Here is a 17,671-nt window from a genome sequence, read left to right as displayed (position 1 = left end):
TGCACCGTGCATTTCTCTGAGACAGGTCAGCAAGAAAGTCATGCTTGTTTCCATCGTGTGCTCCATGCATGCGAGTCAACATGTAGGTCATTAACTTCAAATGGCATAATACGTCAAAACCCTATGTCACTCTGAATTCAAACTTCACACTTGTACTGATGAGTGTCTTTACATGTTTGCTAAGTTTCAAAATGATTGGCATGTGACAGCTGAGTTCTTGGGGGGAGGGGTAAATCTGACCCTCCCCCAGCTGTGAAATGCTCAAAAATGTTGCGCCTTACGAGGTTACAAGCGCCAAAGTCATTAATTACGATGGGGGGGGGGATTTCATCAAGCAGCCAGGAAAAAAAAACAAGAATGGTATAATTCTACATCATGCTTCCTGGGAAAGATTAGATAATGAAGTACTAGAAGTGCACGATACTATCCACCCTGAGCAGAAGCACCCCCTCATTGGTTGAAAAGAGCCATATTGGTCAGGAGTGTTCATTTTGTTGGTAGCGATGCAACTGCAGTGTTTGTGTTTCATAGTTGTTCGTGAACCAGTGATGCGCAGTTACTGCCAAAGGAGCCTCCGTTGCTAAGAAAAGTGCACCCTCTTTTAGTCCAGCTCAGAGCCCATAACTTGATAGCACATTGTCCCAACTGAAATCATTGGTTTATAAGTAGAAAGAGGTCACAGTTGCAATGTTCCCCTGTGAAGACAACTGCGCAGAAAATAATTCTACCATGAGAACAATATAGATTTCTAATACAAAATATACATCAACAGAATAACAAAGTGTACAACCTCAAAAATCATTACACAGATAGGTCATCCAGAAAATACTACACCAGTGGATACAAACAAGAAACCAAATGAACCAGACCGAAAAAAGGTATTTTTAAGCAGCACTAAAAGTTAAGTGAACTATGTTTGTTCATGAACAACTGCACCAGCTTGGAAGCATACATGTAATATCATGCTCAAGTTGTATAAAAAATGGGATATGAAAGCTAAAAAGAGAAAAGGAAAAAACACCAGAAGTTTTGTATTCTGTTTTTTCTTTTTTTTAACTTTTTTTGCACTGTAGCCCCAAGTCCATCAGCTGATTGTGGCATGCGGCAAGTGGATAAAAGCCGTATCATTGGAGGTCACACTGCCGACATTGAGCACTACCCTTGGCAAGTCCAGCTCAGGTACCAATCGGCTAGATCTACCTGGTACTTTGTCTGCGGAGGCACGCTCATCTCCCCTCAGCACGTCGTCACTGCTGCTCACTGTGTGTAAGGTGATTTCTGATTTCTTGATGACACCCAGGGGAACTTCAGTAAAGAAACTGGGATTCTTGCATTGAGAGAGGCGTAATAACAGGGTTAGGATAGTTCAACCCTTTAGTGCAGAATGTTCCAATCTGCTTGTCAGAGCAAATAACCTTTCACAAATGCCTTCATGAATCCCAGTTCAAACACCATAATGTTTTTCCCTTCTGATTTAGTGTGGACAAATTACCTACCCGTTGGAGAGTCTATTTGGGTCGGAAAAAACGGCAGAAAGGAGGGGAAAAAATAAGAGACGTCACAAAAGTCTTTGTCCATGAGCAGTACGATGTACTCAAAGATACCAATGACATAGCACTGATGGTGCTGAACATTCCAGTGTCGTTCACTGGGCGCATTCAGATGGCCTGTCTCCCCTGGCAACCAGTGCAGCAGTTCAGCAGCGACTCGGCTTGCTTCATCAGTGGGTGGGGATCAATTGGTAAGTGTTGGTTTTGTTTCTGGGAGCAGGATGAATGGTAGGAGTGCCAGCTGTTTATTATTGATTGTTGGTACGGTGGTGTCATTCCAGATCTCCCATAAATCTACTCGCGAGGTTTGGGAAGATATTGCAAGACTGAGTGAAGCCACAGCTGAGTTGTTATATAACCTTTGATGGGTCTTGATAATCCCTTGAAAGACTATAAGCATAAGGAATATGCCATTAGTTTCCAGCAGAGGGGTGGATTTGGAAGGAGTCAAGAAGACTGAACATGAAAACGTACTTTAGGAAGTTAGACAGAAATAATTAAAATTGCCAAGTGATCCGGATCTCTCAGCTGTACATCATGGGCTGGTAAGCCTTGATGGATGACTAGTTAATCGTGGTCTACTGTGCATAAACTTGACGGTTTATCATCACCAGCTCGCCGGCTGGCCCTTGGTTGACCGATTAACACACTGTTCGGCTTCTTGCAGGCTAGTCCGTTTTCTGGCAGGTCGAATATCGACATGGTACATATAGATTAACAGACATTTGGACGGTTGTCGCTGGCTACTACACATGTATCTGGCTGCTTGTCTGGCTGCTTGTTCAGCACACACATATGCAAGCAGGATGGCTGACCAAAAGGTTATCTGGCCATAGTTAGTTGAATATGCGACAGACGAATAATGAACATGACAGAATGGCCTGTCAGCTGGATATCTGATGGTCCTGTCTAGACAGTTTACAGCAATACCTGGCTGTCATTTGTTGAGGGCAGAGCCCTTGACAGAAAAAAAAAAACTGTTATTAATGAATGCTAATTTGTTCCAACTTGCAGCATATGGAGGTATTTTGCCTTACAATCTTCAAGCCGCTCAAGTTGTGCTTATTCCTCAGAGCCAGTGTGCTGACATAATTGATCTGACGGACTCCATGATCTGCGCATCTGAGTCACTGAATCTACTCGGACAAGTTGATGCCTGTCAGGTGTGTGTCTTTGGGTGCTTGAACATGCAGATGTGAGCCTGATTAAGGGCGCCTCGTGAAAATGCTGAGGGAGACACTTGACAGTGACAAACCAGTGCTTATTTCAGACAAGAGACACATGCAAATGCACACTATAGTACAGCAGTGATTGCAGACCACGTCCTGCCCTATTTCCATGGGGTTATCCCCAGCATGGTAAAGCTGACAATTTTTAACAGAATGTGCACAAAAACTACAGCGTATCTGACACAGCCGCATGCTGCCACTGTAATCATGGAACAGATGCTGAACTGTTGATGGACAGTACACGATTTTCGATTAGCCTCGCTTCCTCACTGCATGTTTTCCCTCCCTCCTAGGGTTCAAGGACCTCATGTCAAAGTCATGACCCAATCACCTGTTCTTGTTACTCATGTCCAGGGCGATTCTGGAGGTCCCCTGTCCTGTGCAGCTGTCGACACCCAGGGCTACCTCAGATGGTATGTGGTGGGGATAACAAGCTATGGCTTTGGATGTGGTACGCCTGGATTGCCCGGGGTGTACACAAAGGTGTCAGAGTTCACTGTCTGGCTCGAGGAGAAAATGAATTCCTAGATTTAAACTCATGTTTAATCATTGATCCTTTGTAACAAGGAAACAAATCCACCCAGTTGAAATAATTCTATCTGAAATGTAAAGACATGGAAATAAAGAAAACAATGCAGTAGTGATGGCCCAATTATTATAACTTGAAAATTTCCTTGTACTTACCTGGTGTTTATGGTACATGTACAAAATTTCCCCCCTTATTTTAAGACCTGCAAGAAAGATATATCATGTTGGGATATACTAAGGGATATGATGAAGAATGTCAGTCATTTTTGTCAGTTCCATGGATAAATAATATTGCAATAGGAATACATACGGTACATTCACTTTGAGGTCTTTAACAACTTAAAAAGGCCTCTTTATTTTCATGTATTTGTTCACTATTCACTACTGTAGCTTAAAAAGTGACAGGTCACTAAACCAACACGGAAATCACTTGAAGATTCATAGCCAAAGTTTTAAGTGAATCAACTCTGTCTTGGAGACAAGGCCATACAAACTAGTACATGTACTTAGAACACCGTTATACAAAAAGCCTTATCTTACATGCTGTCATGGGAAAACTATAATTTCAAGTAACTTGAAACTTTGCCAGGTGACAAATTCAGTCTAGACTTTGATTCAGTGCCGAATTCAAGTACAGCCGTGTGTAACAATGACAATAACTGGAGGTATTGTAACTAGCACCATCTGAGTTAAGTCCAGTTTCAAGTATTTTGTTCTTAATAGTAAAAATTTGCCCTCTCTTCCCGACAGATCCTCAAACCTATCCATTCTCGTTAATAACTGCCAAAAATATCTGTGGATATGGGTTACTGTAAAACACGAACACCAACCTGCTGCAATAAATACAGCACACTGCACTGCATCAAAACACTAAAGCCTAGTAGGTATTGTACACTTAAATCACATTGCTCAAAAAAAAAGTACATACGGTATTTACATCTTTGGAATGAAGTTTTGAATTTGATAAGTAGTTCAAAAACTGATCAACTCCAGAATAGTAGATAAAATTAATTAGCATCTCCCTGGAGCAAATCCATTCTTGGAAATAAGTTGTTTGCAGTACCCACTGCTACATCTGACTCGAACCAGCCAGCCGACACCGGCAAGCTCAGTGGTCGAGTGGTTAAGACGTCTGCACTAGTAAGCAGGATGTCCTGGGTTCGAGTTCCACCAGAGTACGCTTGTGGGTTTTTTCAGTGTTCTAATACACGTTGGGCAGGGCAAAAATCCAAACTCAATCCAAAATAGTGGGTCATACAAACTATGCACAATGTCTGGCAAGGTAGTCTTCATATCAGTGTACATGTCAATAATCAAGCAATACTTTGTCTCACCCTGAAGAGCAAACAGGAACGCAAGTTTTGTTAGTGCACGATTAAAATAACAGTGACTTGTGTCTCACTTCTATTAAAATTCCCACAAATATCTCTGGGGAGGAAAGCAAAATATTTTTTTGCTTCACATTTTCATTGTGAAATTATTGTGTGTTCTGAATGATTGACCACTGATGGTTATCTCAACACATGCTGTGTGAGTGGTGCCTTTAACATTCAATGGCTTATTAAATACATGTACTACCAAAGTTAGGAACTTTAAAGTTGGAAAATGGAGTAGAAATATTCGGTCCACGTGAAAAGTAACAGATAAGCTGCAGACAACTCTGTGTGAATGCCACTGTCCGTATTTCAAAAGTAGCCTTTGTACAAAGCACTTGATAAAAATGTTTGAGGACCTGAGGAGGTGCATGTATTGTGTGGTAACAGCTTTATTTGTTTAAAAATAGTTTCTTTAGCTAATAAAGTTTTCACCAAGGAGCGTTTTAGTGAATGGCATTATTTCTTTCTGGAATGAATGCTTTCCGCGGAAACCCTGAATGACTAGGTCACAATTGACTGGTAACAAGGCTGTCATTACTCTGGTTTTATTTGTTCTTTGACAAGGTCCGAGTTGATCAGAGTCACAGAGAAGTCCATGTACACAAAATCATAAAGTTTAGCCTACGGCACACGAGAAAGTGAATCCTCACTAAGCGATAAGAGGAAAAAAAAACTATTTACTCACAACATGCCAAAAAACAAACAAATATTAGACCTGAGCACGTATTGGTACATGCCCATCAAATTATCTTTGACCACTTTGTAGTCAGAAAAACATTTGGTACAAAAGTTCGCAGATCCAGGTGGCTGGAGAGAAGCATTAAAAAAAAGAGAAAAAAAAAAGGTTGACCTTGATATATGTACACATCTGCCTTGAATGTACACATACACATGTACACTCAGGTACACAGATGACTTGCATTTCGGAGGAAGTACATGAACATATATGAATACAGCTTTACATCTGAACATTATGCACTGCCACGTTGGGTGACAATCTTCATGTGCTCTCATGTAGCAAAATTGGAGCAATGACCACAAGCCATGTTCGCTTGTCTTAGAGTGAAAAAGGTTGGCATATCGTTTGGGTTCAAATGCTTCCAACGCAGAGCTTTGGGGCTGTGTAAAGGGCGCCATGCTTCTACACGCAGCGATCGTTCAATCTCAACAACTTGCACTGAAAGTTCAAAGTTTAGGGAAAAACGAAAGCTTTCCCCTGCAAAACATGGTACACTTTTGGAAAATGTTCAACACAAAAATGACAACTTAAGTACTGATACGTTCTCCCAAACCTACTGTTGCCAGTGGCGACACGTGTGTTGCAGGACACAAAGTACAAGTGTCAAGAGGATTTCAGTTGTGCATGTTGACCTTGAAGCAGAAACAGTCGATGGTGTCACATTCTGGGGCCTGGCAGGCACAGTCGCAGCCAGCACACTAGTGGAGGGGAGAAATGACGAGAAGGAAGACGTTAAATGACGAATTGACAATGGAACACCTTTGGCTGGACAAAAAGCCACAAGTGACACTTGATGGGAAAAATGTATTTGATCCACGCAGTTTCCAGACAGGATTTGCCAGCAAGGCCGGAGGCATCCCGCACAGTCCCTGTGCCCAAAACTGTCCAAAGTTGTGGTCCGGGCCCAAATTAAATTCATGGCTCTGCTTACCATATAAGCAGTAGCAGGGAATTTTGTGCATTTAAATGCACTGCTCTGGGCTTGCAGATGTAGCAAAGAGTCGTCCATGCTGCAAGCACAGAATTGTGTTCAAAAGCACAAGATTCCCAAGTCAGCAGAGCAATGAAAGTTAGCCCTGGGTGTCACAAGAGATGCATACATGTACATACTTGAAGCACAAACTACAGACAATGGTTGCAAAACCGTGATGGCATGACTGGTGATTCTTCTTTAATTTGGAAGAAACTGGACTTGAAAATGTGTGAAAAATAAACATCTGAAATACTGTCAGTCATTAAACTAAGAGATGGGTTGAAGTAGACCACTGTAGCTGTTACTGAATTGTCTAATGTGTTACAGTTAAATCAAGTTTTCAAGTTATTACATTTAACTGCTCAACCACATTATGTTCAGTTTCACTCAGTCTTGTACATGTACATGTGAATGTGACCTGCTCTGCCAAAAAGGGTATTAAGGGATGCTGTGCTATTCCACGCTAAGGGCTCTTCGATGTGGAGAGGGTGATTTTTGACTTCTGGGTTAATGACTTCTATTATATCATTACTTTTACAATTCATACAAGAAACCTAACTGTTGTTATGGCTATTCAAGACTTTCTTCTCAGCTGATTTCTTTTTCCACTTCCTGTGTTTAACCACTTGCTGCCGGGGGGACCCGTTTTCCAGCACGTAGGCTTTATATACAGAGCTGGGGAACCTGAAATGGGACATAGGGAACTGGGCCTTGCAACAAAAGACCAGGCTGCTGGGCATTAACGACATTTTTTCACTCAAAAGCGCTCCACCACTGCTGTGATGAGCCACACAGCACCTCTGAAAGCTAATCTGGCCCCTATTGAAAAGAGGTCAGCAGCGCACTGTGCCAGGTTCGTGAACAAAAGAAAGTTATATAACACCGCACAATCTGGACTCTTTTTACAAGGCTGCAGGCCTGGCTGAAATACTCGGGCATCAATAGATTTTGTCTGTCAGACTAAAGTGGCCACCAGACAGTAATCTGTGTGGGTGTAAACGTCCATTAATTGAATAATGAATTTTTGAAGAATTTTGAAAACTGAACATCTTGGAAAAGGCCTGATTATGTGCATTGCATTTTTCAACCACCCGGCAGCAAGTGGTTAAAGGGCTTTATCTCTGAAAGTATTTCTGTTAATGGGTATAATATGACTATATACAAAAATCAATATATCTCCAGATTACAAAATGCCACAGGGTTTAAACCTGTGCCAAATTACACCTTATAATGTAACCAATTCAAATGTGTATGTGACTCAGTTTGAAAAAAAGTCCCATAATACCCATTTTTGTGGAGTCGGTCACAAACGCATGAACACTCACAGCTTTGTCATGCAATGTATGCATATGTTAGTACATGTACTGGTAACAGGTTATATAAATGGGGTTGGTTCATGGTCCATCTCCAAAATGTATGTATGTATGTATGTATGCATGATGCATGTACATGTATGTATGCCCTGATGTTCCCTAACAATCGTGGACGTTAAACAAAAGAATTAATGACCGTCCACAAGTCCTGATACGTCCACGATTGCCAAACGTGTACAAAACATATTAGAAGCCTTCCAAAAAAGTTAAAGTATGAACAAAAGAGGACAATAGGAACGTCCGCAATTGCCAAAAAAACATGTTTCCAGGTATGTATGTATGTACAGATGTATGTACGTAGTGTGGTAGTCCACATAATGTAGGGTGCGATGGCATTGTGTGGACTCACACACGTCCACACAATGTTTTCCCCTCTCTGAAAAACAGTTTCAGAGGCATTTTGGGGTCAAGGTTATCGGTGGCAAAATGAAGAGGAACAGTCTAGGAGATCATCATCACAAATCCAGCTCAAGGAGTCATTCTAGTGGGAAAAAAGGGAATTTTCCTCAAGTTTCCTTAACCACAGGACAACAAAGGAATGTCCACACTTTGTATGTGATCCAGGTATGGGTGCATATATGTATGTATGCAGGTTGCTTGTATAAAGGAAGGCAACGCGCATGTCAGGTTGAAGAGACTCTTTTCCACAACGTTATAAAATAAGTACCCGGAATATCTTGTACCTCTCAATAAAAGTTTTGATGTGACAAGAAATGAATGATCCAATTGGTAAGAAACACTGATGACTGCTGAAAAGTAGCAATGACGGTGAAAATGTGGTTACTTCAGACAAACCCCTCGTAAGCTTTGATCTCTAATACATTGTAGAAATGCACATTCGTTTCAGTAATTTTCTCCCACATCCTATATAAATCTATGTGTTGTCCTCTATTGAAGTCAGCACTTGGTCATGTATGAATACATAACTGAGTGCTATCAATCTATGGCCATCTGTCTAATGCAAGGCCAGGTTGACCAACTCTGTACAGAACCCTGTTTGGTCAAACAGAGTGAAAGCCCTTTTAAGACAATGACATCATAATCAACCACCATACCAGTGGCAATCACTCATTCAACAATTTGTTGTGAGCCCAAGAGAGGGACATAGGCAGGTATTCTTTTGTTACCACAGCTCACATTTTGATGGTGTTTAAAACACCGTTCTGCCGGGCAGCAGACAGATTGTTTTGATGCGAGCCATTTGCAACACATACATGTACTGTCCAAACGAAAGGCATAATTGGAGTGATGATGGCATGACAACCTGCTATGATGTGACCAATAAAACATCAGGTGGTTCTATGCATTCAAGCCACTGAACACTATGTACCGTATGGAGCCTGCGCATGGTAAGAATAAAATGGAAACAGCGCTATGGGACACGAATCAACAGTACTCACTTCACAGTGTGCACAGGAGCACGAGTTATTGTTTCCACAACACTTCGAGTTGGGGTCCCCACAACACGAAGTTGACGGGGACCCACAAGAACAACAGGACTACAGGAAAGGGTTAGTGGGAAGAAACGGTATATACAAGTCAAAAGATAAGGGATGTAGAAGCTAAAGTAACTCTGTACATGAACACAGCCTGGTGTTAGCCATAGATACAATGAATGTCTACGCATACAGGTGTAAAGATTTCTGTAATGAGCACATTTCTGTTTAGAAAGTAAAGAAACAAAACAAAACTCCAGCTACACATGCTCCTGGCTTCAGAATAGCATGTTTGTGCACAATTCAAGCTTTGTAGGATTATTCTGTACTAGAAAGCAAAACAAAACAAGTGAATATACTGACATTTTAAAAAGAAAATGAGCATTTCATAAATGCATGTACATGAGTAAATAACCAGCACAGCGGCACAGTATTTGATTCAAGACAGTAACTACACACTGTACTTGTACTGCAGTTCAATTCATGTGGTTAGAGTCAGCACAGCGACAAATTCTGCAACTCTACATGATTTCTTCCAGCAGCAGGCCCCCCCAAAACCCTTTTGACTCTGACTTAAATTTTCACTGCATGCGTACATTCGAAGTAACACATTCATTTATACTTTGTGCGCAATGACAACTGTCAAAATTCAGCGTATCACTCAGATTACAAAGGAAACCATTTTTTGTGACAAATATGCAAACCCTATCACAGGGGTGAAATATGGACAGTAGCTAACGACAGATAGAACAAGTCTCAAAAGATTCTCCACACAATACTTAACACTGATAATACAGCTTCACCACATGTATGCAAGAGGGATGTTTTAGATTAACCCTAACCCCCCAAGGGTTGCTGGCCCTAACCTTCCCCATTCACACAAAGTTGAACACCCATATGGGACTTTGTGCACAGAGGCTGTTGGCTGTTTTTCTGAGGTATGCCAAACCCAATGCAAAAGCCAGCTGTCTTGGCCTACCAGACCTATCCCCACAGAATTAAACACTTCACTACTGTTTAATTCTGTGTGGTTGGGGAAGGTTAGGGTTAAGGCATTTCCCAAAATGCACTTCTGTGAAGAACAAAGTATGATGCAAACTGGATACTTTAGGCAAAGCGAGATGTATTACATCAATGTTAGTTTGATTTCTTTAGCTCAGGAAGAAGCGTACACCTGCGCTGCCAAATAAAGGTATCAGCTTCAGCCAATGAATGAAGCAGAATGTAAAATAACAATTCACTTGGGCAAACAACATGTATTTTATAACCCTTAACCCCTGGGGGTGTACGTAAAATCATATTGAAATTGGATGATTGAGGACTCTTGAACATGAGAAAGGAGTGAAAAGTAAATTCCGAGTACCAAGTTTCAAAGTAATCAACTTAAAATCATGTAAGTTACAGGCACTATCTGTAAAAAGTGGGTACCAGCTATGTACGGTGTGTTGGACTGGTCAATCTTAGGGAGTGGGTACCAGCTATGTACGGTGTGTTGGACTGGTCAATCTTAGGGAGTGGGTACCAGCTATGTACAGTGTGTTGGACCGGTCAATCTTAGGGAGTGGGTAACAGCTCTGAGCCAGGCCTTTCAGCATGGAGCAAATGTGATCACAATTCAATGCAGATGTGGTCAGACTTGACAATACAGATATATGAGGTTCAATTGTGTTTCAACCTTGAGCAAACCATTCCTTGAGACGGTCGGCATAATTCTCTACTAGTGCTCACTGATAAAAAATTCCCCAACTGAATCAGGTTGATTTGGGATTATTGGCTCTGCAACAAATGAATGCATGTGATCACAATAATGCTTCTTTTTCATCACATTTCACACTGTTCCTGTTATGACGCAAATCATGATACAAACAGGATTCGAAAATGAGGCATAATTTCACTGATGGCGCGAGAGTCTGCTACGACACTACCCGTGATGTTCATCGGGTGATTCTGGTCACTCACGCCACTGTACAGAATACGGACATTGCACATGGTGAAAATGAAATGGAATCAGCAGTAAGCCACACATTTATCGACTCTGTGGAAGGGAAGACAGTACTCACTTCACAGTGTGAACAGGAGCACGAGTTATTATTGTTTCCACAACAAGGCGAGTCGGGGTCCCCACAACATGAAGTTGACGGGGACCCCCAAGAACAACAGGACTACAGGAAAGGGTTAGCAGGGAGAAAGAGCATACAAGTCAAAAGATAAGTGACGAGCAACCAGTAGAAGCCAAAGTAACTATCAATGTACACAGCCTGGTGTTAGCCAGAGATGTGTCATGCGCACAGGCATAAATAGTTTTTTTCGTAACGAGTACACTTTTTTAAGACTAAAAAAATAAAATTCGATAACATATTCCCAAACTACAGTTTCATGCACTACTGACTTCAGGATGGCACATTGAATGGGTTTACATAAATTATTCCGCGTTTGAAAGCAGAAAAATAAGAGTGTGAACATACAGGATGGAGATGGAATAGTTCAATGGTGTTTGAACCTTGCACAAACCAGGCAGAGCATAGTTCTATGCTAAATAGTCAATTTGATGATATAAGATTTCCCAACTGAACCAGATATTGCTAGGACTGCCAAAATATGAATTTCTGTGATCTGGGTAATACTTCTATTTCATTATGTTTCAATGGTTCACTCTCAAAAAGTTCCACACAGACTGACACAATTGTGTCTTTCTGGAAACTGCAGGTCCATCAGGTTTTAATTGGGGAGAACCAAAGAAAATATTATCTGGCAGTGTTGGTCAAAATCTGCTTTTGAAAAACAGGTGTTCCCAGCAGAAAATACAACCTGTGTAAAAGTATGCAGTTCTGAGACGTTCATCAAGTTATATAGATGACACGCTTTATGGTGCGTGCTCTACACAGGGGAGCATGATTACAAGTGTGGATCAACGCAAGGCAATGAGATGTTGTGCAGTGCTGTAGGAGCAGGAGGCAGGCCACAAACGCTCATGATCTCGGAAGCACGCATACTCACTTCGCATCCTTGATTGCTACAGCTGTCCCCAGTCCCACAACAGGACTACAAAACCAAAGTCAGGGTGGAGTTAGTTAAGGAAATGCAGAAGCCTATCATAGGAGAAGGGTCTTAAAACCAAACATGTACGGTACCACTTCCAGGAAATCAGAAGGAACATGTCAATGAAAGTGTTAATACTAAATAACGAGGCTGAAGTAATTCCAACAACAAAAGTTCACACACATGTTAGTATTAGAAAGCCCACTGCTGGCATAGAATAACAGGTAGTGCTTTGACTTAAGAAAAACATTTGTCAGACTGAGAAAATGATTGACAAAGCCATTTAACTGGACGTTCTGATCCTAATGGTATCGGAAACTTCAAAAAGGTATTCTTAGTTCTAGAAATGATTACAAAAAAAATAAGTTTAAAATGCTTTAACATCATTCCTCAAAAGCAACAACTCACTGCCGCGTGAGTGTGGGACCAACGGTGTGCACTGTCCATTCAAGACAATCCCCTTATATTTGGGCACCATTTCGTGGCTTTCAAAAGAATCCAGCTGCTTATTATGGAAAAGGATTTGATTCTCCGCAAATCCCACAGCTGTGATCGGGGTGAGTGAGGAACCTTGGCTTATGCGCATGTGTACACTGGTGTAGGTTATGCTGTTTCTGAGTACATACATATAGGATTTACAGCCCTGAATGTCTGTGCTTTTGTCACAGCTCACTTGACCAGCCTGACTTCAAGACTCAGTGACCTGCGAGGGCTTGTGAGGACAGTGAAAACAACAACGGCACAGAGAGTTTCTAACACACAAGATCTAGCTCTGGTTAGTGTATAGTAGATAGTACCAGTATGTAAAACCTGTAGATAAGCTGCGCCTATAGCACAGTCACAGGCGTGAACGTGCTCTGTTTAGGTTAAAACGAAAAAGAAACACAGTGCGTTATGGTCAAATCAGTGCCCCGAAGATGATATAATAGGATTCCATTTGTTGTCGGGTTATGGCATCACATACCTCAAAGCCTGACGCTTCATCCCCGCAGCAGGTGTTGTTCTGACATGTCTGGCAGGACACGCATTTGGTCATACTGCACCTCTGAAAGTAGTTCATAAACATGTCCTCATGCATTAATTAACATAAATGTGTATGTTAATGTCTAAGTTTACATATGCATGTGCTGCTTGGCTGTGACCCGAGTACATTTGGAATGCCTCAAGACTGCAGACGTGGCCACAAGTCATGCATAAACATGAGGGCAGGCAATACTTCCAGCGCCTTGGAAGTTGAAATGGTTGCTTTTCCTGATTCTACCTTGTCTGTGATCTGATGGGCCTATCCAATTGGTGCATAATCCAACTTCCTAATTTAAGCATAAAATCTTATGCCTAGTAAACTTCTGTGCTAAGCAAAACTTAGTAGAGCATCAGTCACAGGATACATACGGTACATACCATTATCATTTGGTTGCTGACCCATTTTTACTCTGCACATATTTCTTTGCTTAGCTAACTTCCAAGTTCAGTAGCTCAACAAAATTGGCCTCTGATTTTCTTGGTTCTTAATTTTACAAACTCTTGAACTTCATTTGATCAGAACATCCAAAAATGAGGCAAGTTTCAATTTTATAATAATAAGACGTAAATTTGTTCTATGTGATGGGTTGTTCTTCAGATAGCATCACATTTTCCTGCAGTACCATGAAAAAACTCTCAAAATCAAACGTAAAAGTGTAATGTGAAAGAACAGCTGATGTATATTTTAATGAGGATTAAAATAGTTTTCTTGCCACCAATTTATGGAATAGTGAGTCGGTGAGTCAGTCAGTGAGTCACTCGCTCAGACAGTCGGTGAGTGAGTGTGTGAGTGTAAAAATTAATTCATACATACACGATTTGAATAAAATATGAGGTGTCAGATCAAACCAAATCCAAAACAAAAAGGAAGCCCACAGTCTTTGTGTCTTTCTACATTCCTACTTACATTATCGGGCGGACCACACACCGAATCTAAGCAGGACTTGACATTGGGGTAAGCACAGCAATTGCATCCCTCAGCGCAGGAGATCCAACAATCACAACACTGCAGACTACCATCCTCCTTCCCGCACGGGGCACAGGCCATGCATACACCTCGAGCCTATTCAAGGAAGTTGTCAGTGAAGAGAAAAAAGAAGTATTACCACATTAAGGGCCCTCAATCGGAAGCGGACATTTACACTTGCAGTGAAATGCATCCTCCAAACATTAATTGTATGGACTGTGTCATAAGTTGAAGAATACACAGATACACAGATCTCTGATCACTCAGACTCACCACAAGAAACTGGCGAATCACTACGAGGAGAACGATGAGAACGAGATATCCTCCAACTGCTAGGACAACAATCACCGGGACGGGTAAGGCGGGCTCACTTGGGGCAGCTGTTGTTGCCTGCAAACAAGGCACAGAAAGGCAGGTAATTCACATTTTACTGCATGTGAAATACTTGCAAAGACAATGTGTTCACAGCAGGAATACAGTGATCTATATCATGTAATGGTTTGCAGGAATGCAATGTAGAATTGGTTAGCTTCATCTCGAATCTTCCAGGGTTCTTTTTCCCTTTCATTTTTCCTATTTTTATTTGTTATTTCAAACTTAGGTATTTATACTGACATACAGAGTAAGTGTTTGTCTTTTGTGAGTGGTAATTAATTAATAGTAACTTTAAACTGCTTCAAAGGCCCACAATCATAAGCTTTTTAGTGGGTGCCTCCATGGCTTTCCCCACATTTACCGGTATAAATATGTAGTGTTTGAAAATTGACATTGTACACATGTATGTATGCAAAACTGTGGAAATAATTGAACAATGAACAAAATATCAATACCAAAACACTTAAACAAAAAGACGTCACTTTTAATACAGTAGGGTTTGACAAATTGCATAAACACATCCAAACAATGCACACATTTTAACAAAGCATATGTTTATCAAGCAATGCTTGAACAAAAATGGAAGATGACACAGGCTTGCAACTTGGACTTTAACAAAACATGAGGAAATTCCAATCTTTACAAGACACTCAGTGTTATAGCCAGCCATACATGTATTTTAGTGCAGGACAATTTAGTAAAGGCAAATGGAGGAAGCAATGTGACCGGATTCACGCAGGTCATGGCCGGGGGTCCAGGGGCCCGATTGAGGGCGGGACTCTACATCACTTTTTCAGAGAGTTTTACTTTCTTTTAATTCTTCCAGGTAAAAATGTGAAATTTTGATAGTGACTAATGTTTCTTCTGGGATTTTTAAGGATTCTCTAACAGTCGGTGGGCTGTTTCATCAAGCTTAGTGCCGGACGGTAAAATGCTGTGGTGGAGATCCCCGAAAGGCACCGACTGGCCTAGCTATAACACTGAAGATGCTATACAGTATTTTTCAATTTCCAATGCCATGAGTATGAAGTGAAACACAAGGAAATCAGCTAATCCGAGGAGGTTGCACACCTAGTGACAGGTACTTTTGGATGGTTTTGATATCGGGTTCTTCTGGATCACAGCACTAAACAAACCCAAACAATTGGCAAACTATCCTTCTGAAAGGTAAACTATATCTTTCTTCAATATGAAATTTCATATCATACCCTCAAAAAAGATACAGTCCACCCATTGAAACAAAAATGACATATGACAAATTCAAAATAAAACAAAACAGACAATGACAATGCATATAGGCTACTTCAACTTACGCTGTCCATTCTACATGTTCTACAGGCGATGAAGTAAACAAAATGCTATGTGCCTTCCAAAGAACACCAGTGACCAATATAAGAATTAATCCTAATCATCTTGACGTGAGTCTTGCTTTGAGGAGAAACTCGTTCATGAAGGCCGAGGATTTCAGCAACGATAAGGAATCACCTGTTTACCAAAACATTTGGAGGGTACAAGGTTTGTTACTAACAATTTACAAATGCATCAGCACTCCAGATTCAAGGTTTTCTTTTTCCAGTACTTGGCTTGTCTCCATCTCTAGCTTTGCCTGCATTGACAACAACTGTTGACCTCCTGACCTTGAAGCTGTTAGGTCAAATGTCAGCCACATACTGCCAACAAAACATCAAACTACACTAAAGAAGTAATTTCCATTCCATTTGACGTAGAAGTAAATTCCATTCCCTTGTGCTACAAACCTACAGACATGTGCTGATCATTTATGCTGTACTTTGTATATGGTGCCCTGCCGTAGTGTGAACCGTGTCTGACTTCTGTCCTAGCCATTTTCCCTGATAGCATCACAGTGCAACTGTCAAATATGAAAGGCCCTCCTGCCAAAAACTTTGACTTTGAGTGATGATAAACAAGCAATAGACCTAACAAAATGACGTAATGAAATGGTCCAGGGACCCCAAGTTTTTGTTGTTTTAATCTTGTAAAACTGGTCAGTCCCGCCCCCTCCCAAAGTTTCAAAGGTACATGTAATGCTCTCTTTATTGCGCTGAGCTTATTTTTTGGAAATTTTGAATTATAAATTGTGAAAAAATGTGACTTTTTTACTGATATTAACCCACTGTGCAAATCGGAATTCACCATGTGCCATCATGTGTTAAAACACAGTTTTCCCTCGAAACCCTGCCTCTTTTCACAACATCAACCCTACAGTTATTGAGCATGATGTCCTAGTCATCTGCCAAGGTGAATCCAAATGGTAAAATGTAGGTTTTCCGTCTATTATAAGAACAGGATCCCCAAAATGTCATGTCACAATCCCTTTGCCCAAACATGCCAGACGTGCTTGCAATAGGCCCCTCGGCCGAGGCCTGAATCATTTTGGAACAACATCCAACCAATTCTCACGGCATGACATCAATGAGTCTTCATTCTTCTCTCCGATTGGTCAATTGTTGGCTATTCCATATTTCACACCCAAAACTCAAGGGGGCAAAAATAGTGTTGCAGTTTACAAGTCAAGGCCTTGCATGGGCATAGGCCTAGTAATAGGAAAAAATCTGAATTATTGACTTAACTCTTCTTTTCAATGTTTACATCAAATTCAAATGCCCGAAATTTCACAATTTATGCGCCATGAATATTTCCCACACACTGTGCTGTAACGAAAAGGTTTTAGTTAGTTTTAGGGCCTATTATTGTTGCAGCAAAAAGGAGGAAAACATACAAGTCCCTGTACAAATTACAAAGTGAATGGAGAGTTGCTCTTTTGCCCAGACGTGAGTGTAAATACATAGGGGCCTATGCAACCTCCGACCGCGAGAACACGTAGAAAACGTGAAATTGTTATGTTACCGATTTGGGCAGCTACCGTTACAGCCTCCTGATCAGCTTGATGTCAAGTACTTGATCTAAAGTACACTTGACAAACTGGAAAAAAATCTCAACTGTACAGTCATGACAGTAGGCATACACAGTCTACAGGAAAGCAGCGTCATCTCGCGTTCGTTGCCACCGTACAAATTTGGCCTACAGTTCTAGTTTCTGCAT

The 17,671-nt window shown here is 41.1% G+C and overlaps 2 protein-coding genes across 6 annotated transcripts in view; one reads left to right on the top strand and one right to left on the bottom strand.

The window, feature by feature from the left end:
• The window catches only part of LOC110980646 (chymotrypsin-like elastase family member 2A), a gene marked incomplete at its 5' end in the record, with an annotated part of 8,490 nt that extends 3,369 nt beyond the window's left edge, over positions 1-5,121 (top strand). Inside the window, 4 exons of the mRNA XM_022237528.2 lie at positions 1,074-1,266; positions 1,479-1,741; positions 2,565-2,713; positions 3,134-5,121. Of these exons, the coding sequence (XP_022093220.2) occupies positions 1,074-1,266; positions 1,479-1,741; positions 2,565-2,713; positions 3,134-3,307 (779 nt within the window). The remainder of the gene's footprint in view (positions 1-1,073; positions 1,267-1,478; positions 1,742-2,564; positions 2,714-3,133) is intronic.
• On the bottom strand, positions 3,620-17,665 carry LOC110980652 (uncharacterized). 5 transcript variants are annotated; one of them, XM_087141341.1, is made up of 9 exons: positions 17,477-17,665; positions 15,922-16,093; positions 14,507-14,623; positions 14,174-14,329; positions 13,208-13,288; positions 12,202-12,246; positions 11,265-11,366; positions 9,169-9,267; positions 3,620-6,120 (listed from the first exon to the last, which is right to left on the bottom strand). In XM_087141341.1, the coding sequence occupies exons 2-9, from the start codon at positions 15,928-15,930 to the stop codon at positions 6,037-6,039; spliced, it is 693 nt and encodes a 230-aa protein (XP_086997467.1). In that variant the 5' UTR covers positions 15,931-16,093; positions 17,477-17,665; the 3' UTR covers positions 3,620-6,036. The 5 variants fall into 5 exon arrangements, with proteins under 5 accessions (XP_086997467.1, XP_086997468.1, XP_086997469.1 ...); XM_087141342.1 differs by lacking the exon at positions 9,169-9,267 and having other exon boundaries at positions 17,477-17,662; XM_087141343.1 differs by lacking the exon at positions 11,265-11,366 and having other exon boundaries at positions 17,477-17,661.
• Positions 17,666-17,671: the final 6 nt, after the last annotated feature.

This window comes from Acanthaster planci, linkage group LG09, assembly GCF_054643075.1.
Source record: "Acanthaster planci isolate LZ-2023a linkage group LG09, COTS_SCS, whole genome shotgun sequence".
NCBI classification, from domain to species: Eukaryota; Metazoa; Echinodermata; class Asteroidea; order Valvatida; family Acanthasteridae; genus Acanthaster; species Acanthaster planci.
The sequence above is the reverse complement of the archived record's forward strand: the minus strand, read 5'-3'. Positions and strand labels throughout refer to the sequence as shown.